This window comes from Corylus avellana, chromosome ca3 (genome assembly GCF_901000735.1).
Source record: "Corylus avellana chromosome ca3, CavTom2PMs-1.0".
Lineage (NCBI taxonomy): Eukaryota > Viridiplantae > Streptophyta > Magnoliopsida > Fagales > Betulaceae > Corylus > Corylus avellana.
The window spans coordinates 33633920-33638766 of record NC_081543.1 but is presented as its reverse complement, the minus strand read 5'-3'; the positions used below and the strand labels follow the sequence as shown (position 1 = coordinate 33638766).

Below are 4847 nucleotides of genomic sequence, written 5' to 3'. Positions count from 1 at the left end.
GATTTGTAATTTATGCAAACTACAATGACTATTTTATATATATATATATATATATATATATTTTATGATAGGGTTTTTTTATATTTTTCCATTTATTTTTGGCACACTTTGATAATAGGGCTTTTTTTTATATTTTTCCATTTATTTTTTTGTCAAAAATCTTTGCCCGTCCGGGCCGCCCCCGTCCCTAGCCCATGGGCTTGCCGCTTGCTGGGTCTTATTAGTCATAGTCTTATTTGAAATTAGGCTTTATGACCGTTGATGGCAAAGGCGGTGAGAAACAACCTCTCCAATTACTCCCAGGATTAGGAAACCTCTGCCTCTAAGCCTATATAAATACTGGTACATCAGAAGAGACTCTCAAGCATCAGTTCATCTCTCTTTCTTTTCTTTTTTTTATCAACAATTAAAGAGTGAATTTTAGTTTTTGAGATGATGGGTATTGCTAATTTCCTCTGTCCATTAATAAAAAAGAACGTGCACCATACAAAAAACGTAGTAGCAGTAGAAGAAGATATGTACGGCTTTTATAAGCGTATTGAAAGGCAGAGCAGAGTGAAGAAGAATTACTTGAATGAAAAATTAAGAGTAATTGTAGTGGATTGGTTGATACAAGTTCATATGGATTTCGGTTTTGAGCAGGAGACTCTGTTTCTTGCTGTCAACGTTGTTGACCGCTTTCTGTCGTCGGTGGTTGTTTCGGTGTCTGAGTTGAAGCTGGTGACTATGGCGGCGTTAGTCATAGCCTGCAAATATGGAGAGAAACGGTTCCCTTCTGCTGTAGAATTCCAAGACATGATCCCAGAAACTTACTTCACATGCTTATTTGAGGCTTCTTTCACTCAAGAAGAAATCAATTCCATGGAAGAGAAAATCCTAAACAAGTTGGGATGGAAGATTATGGTTCCAACCATCCATTCTTTCTTGGTCGAACTTCTTCGATCTTTTGGGATTACTGACCGACTCTTGAAGAACATGGCTTTCTATTTTGGGGAACTTGCGATGAACGATTATGCTACAACTACCATGCATTCGCCGTCCATGATTGCTGCCTCTGCCATCCACGCAGCGCGATCCTGCATGCTTGAAAGAAGCCATGGCAGGGAGTGGGCCAAAACTCTTCAAAAGACTGGCTATTCCAAGCGAGATATCTCTTCTTGTGCTAAAATGCTTCTGCGATTAGCTAAGATGACTGCGCATGGGATGCCCAACAAAAAGGTTTTTGAGAAATACTCTGATACTACATGGGATGCAGTTGCTCTGATACCTTAAAAGAAGAGATTTTTCTGATTTTGTTTTTGTTTCTCGTTATTTTTTTTGGTTCCTTTTTTGTTTTAGGATGTACAAACTCTGTAACCAAGTTTATAAATGCAATATGTTACCAATTAAACCATGTTTTTCAAAAAATTGGGGATATTATTGGTTGTTTTGTCAAATATCCATTATAAAGAGTTATAAAATATTTGAGATTCTAGCATTTTATTTATTTATTTTTTTTTTAGGAGAAACTTCGTAAGCATCCCAGAATTTTCACTCGTTTTGACATTACCTTAAAAGTTAAAAAAACCCTTGATTAAGTGTATTGAACTTTTAATTTTTTTTCAATTACTCAATTCCGTTAGGATTCTCCGTTAATTTTTGTAAAAATACCCTCTTTTTGTTTTATAAAAAAATTAAAATTCAATTGCAAAGATGGGTAGAAAAGGATTTTTTTTATCATGAAATTGAAAGTGGTGCAAAAAGTTAAGGCAAAAAGTTGGGTAGAAAGGAATTTTTTTTATAGCCCTCAAACTCATGATTTAGGAATTCTAATTTTAGTGCCTCCCAAGAATTGAGATTCCGTGCAATGGAATGTGCTGAAACATGGAAGAATGTGGAAACAGATTATAATTTTGGCCATGAAACATGCAAGATAATTGAACTTCTTGTTCTTGCAGGAGAATGTGTTGGTTGAAATGTCCCCCCCAAAAAAAAATAGAGTACCTAATTCACTAATATCTTTCACTGTTGCGTCTCATTTTGATTGTATATAAGTCCTTTAATTCCAAGTTTCATAACTCACAATAGTATGTGGAGGACTAAGAGCCTAAGATATTATTAGCAAGTCCACAAGATAAATTAATATTCTTACGGTTTGATTAGCATACAAATCAATTAAAGGAATTTGAGGATTACGACTGGATTTTTAGTTTCTAATTGTTTTTTATTTTTGTTTTTGTATTTGGGCTACCCATGTCCTAGATCTAATATGTACGAAGCAAATCTGTTCTTTAAATGTAATTGTACATGTGTTAGCGAAAGCTTGAAGTCATTTTTATGACTTTGTAACCTTTATAACTTGTGGCTATGATTTTTCAGAGTTATATGCTCAGCGATGTAAGAGCTTTATGTTCGTGAAATTTCATAAAAAAAAAAATAAAGTATCAAATAATATGCAAGGGAATTCTCATTTAATATTGGTTCAGCCTCTCTCTCTTTCTTGGGCATTTAATATTTCTCATCACGTCTATATCATTCTCTTCACAAGATTCGAATATTGCTCAATACCGTTATATACTAACAGTTTGATTGAGTTCAATTTCGGGTGGCCCACACTATTAACAAAGTCGTACTAGTGACCCAATTCGTACATGGTACGCCTGTCACAAATAATAATTGAGTCCAAAGCAAAACATAACATAAACATAAATCTCTTGTGACCATAGGGTCAAACCCATATAATAATAGACCATCATGTCATAAAATGCAAGTATTGTTCATTTGATGTGGTCTCCAAAATTCATAAGCAAGGAAACAATCTCAAATAATATGCAAGAAAATCATATCGCACATTAAATATAAACAGTTTCATAGTCAATTTCTTACCTCAATCGTCCATCCACTATCTCGGACATCTTAACTTTAAGTCAATACAATCTCATTCTAACGTTAGACAGAAGTACGCTAAGGTTTTTATCCTTACACATAAAATCCTAATTAAGCGATCAAAACCCTAACCTTACATTATAAATTATATAAACTTATTCTGGGTTTATTTCCAAAAAAAAAAAACAAAAACCTTCTGTTTTGGTATTTATCCACCCCTTGGGTTTTTTCTTTTTTCTTGGTTTAAAAAATAGTTTAGTTTAATTTTTAATTTTATTAATTTTTTATTTCAGTTTTTAAGAAAATAATGGCATTATAGAAATATAATTAAAAAAATTGACATTTTTGACACACTTTTACAGTTTGATATACCACTTTAGTACACTTTAAACTTTCATAGAATTTTTTTAAAAACGATTGTTAGTTAATGGAGGTTTTTTATTTTTTTTCCATTTATTTTTTTTGTCAAAATCTTTGCCCACCCCCGTCCCTAGCCCATGGGCTTGCCGCTTACTGGGCCTTTTGAGTCACAAGCATATGTATAGTCTTGATTTGAAATTAGGCTTATGACCGTTGATAGCAAAGGCGGTGAGAAACAACCTCTCCAACTCCCAGGAATAGGAAACCTCTGCCTCTTTGCCTATATAAATACTTTTCATCTCTTTTTTCTCAGCAATTAAAGAGTGAATTTTAGTGTTTGAGATAATGGGTATTGCTAATTTCCTCCGTCCATTAATAAAAAAGAAGAAGCACCATACAAAAAACGTAGCAGCAATGGAAGAAGAAGAAGATATGTACGGCTTTTACAAGCGTATTGAGAAGCAGAGCAGAGTGAAGAAGAATTACTTGACTTACAACGTAAGAGTAATTCTAGTGGATTGGTTGATACAAGTGCATATGGATTTCGGTTTTGAGCAGGAGACTCTGTTTCTTGCTGTCAACGTTGTTGACCGCTCTCTGCCGTCGGTGGTTGTTTCGTGGTCCGAGTTGAAGCTGGTGGCTATGGCGGCGTTAGTCATAGCCTGCAAATATGAAGAGAAACGGTTCCCTTCTGCTATAGATTTCCAAGACATGATCCCAGAAACTTACTTCACATGCTTATTTGATGCTCCTTTCACTCAAGAACAAATCAATTCCATGGAAAAGAAAATCCTAAACAAGTTGGGATGGAAGATTATGGTTCCAACCATCCATTCTTTCTTGGTCGAACTTCTTGGATCTTTTGGGATTACTAACCGACTCTTGAACAACATGGCTTTCTATTTTGGGGAACTTGCGATGAACGATTATGCTACAACTACACTGCATTCGCCGTCCATGATTGCTGCCTCTGCCATCCACGCAGCGCGATCCTGCATACCTGAAAGAAGCCATGGCAGGGAGTGGGCCAAAACTCTTCAAAAGACTGGTTATTCCAAGCGAGAAATCGCTTCTTGTGCCAAAATGCTTCTGCGATTAGCTAAGATGACTGCGCATGGGATGCCCAACAGAAAGGTTTTTGGAAAATACTCTGATTCTACATGGGATGCAGTTGCTCTGATACCTTAAAAGAAGAACTTTTTCTGATTTTGTCTTTGTTTCTCGTTAATTTTTTTGGTTCCTTTTTTGTTTTAGGATGTACAAACTCTGTAACCATGTTTATATAATGCAATATCTGTTACCAATTAAACCATGTTTTACAAAAAATTGGGGATATTATTGGTTGTTTTGTCAAATATCCATTATAAAGAGTTATAAAATATTTGAGATTCTAGCATTTTATTTTTTCTTTCTTTTTAGGATAAATTTCATAAGCATCCTAAAACTTTCACTGGTTTTGATAAATTAATATTCTTAATATTCTTAAGATAAATTAATATTCTTACGATTTGATTAGCATATTAATCAACTAAAGGAATTTGAGAATTACTGGAGAACCATATTATAAACCAACAGGTCTCTGAGGCCTGGCTACTGAGAAAGCAGAAGATCATATTAGGACT

General features: G+C 34.6%; 2 protein-coding genes across 2 annotated transcripts; both read left to right on the top strand.

The window, feature by feature from the left end:
• Positions 1-516: 516 nt before the first annotated feature.
• Positions 517-1272, top strand: LOC132174467 (G2/mitotic-specific cyclin S13-7-like). The gene has a single exon (XM_059586118.1). It carries the CDS (start codon positions 517-519, stop codon positions 1270-1272), a length of 756 nt encoding a protein of 251 aa, XP_059442101.1.
• Positions 1273-3639: 2367 nt separating this feature from the next.
• On the top strand, positions 3640-4413 carry LOC132174466 (G2/mitotic-specific cyclin S13-7-like). The gene has a single exon (XM_059586117.1). It carries the CDS (start codon positions 3640-3642, stop codon positions 4411-4413), a length of 774 nt encoding a protein of 257 aa, XP_059442100.1.
• The last annotated feature ends 434 nt before the right edge of the window (positions 4414-4847 follow it).

What these genes read in the sequence shown, in the direction of transcription:
- LOC132174467 (XM_059586118.1), top strand. Translation starts at nt 517, where the DNA reads ATGTACGGCTTTTATAAGCGTATTGAAAGGCAGAGCAGAGTGAAGAAG.
- LOC132174466 (XM_059586117.1), top strand. Translation starts at nt 3,640, where the DNA reads ATGGAAGAAGAAGAAGATATGTACGGCTTTTACAAGCGTATTGAGAAG.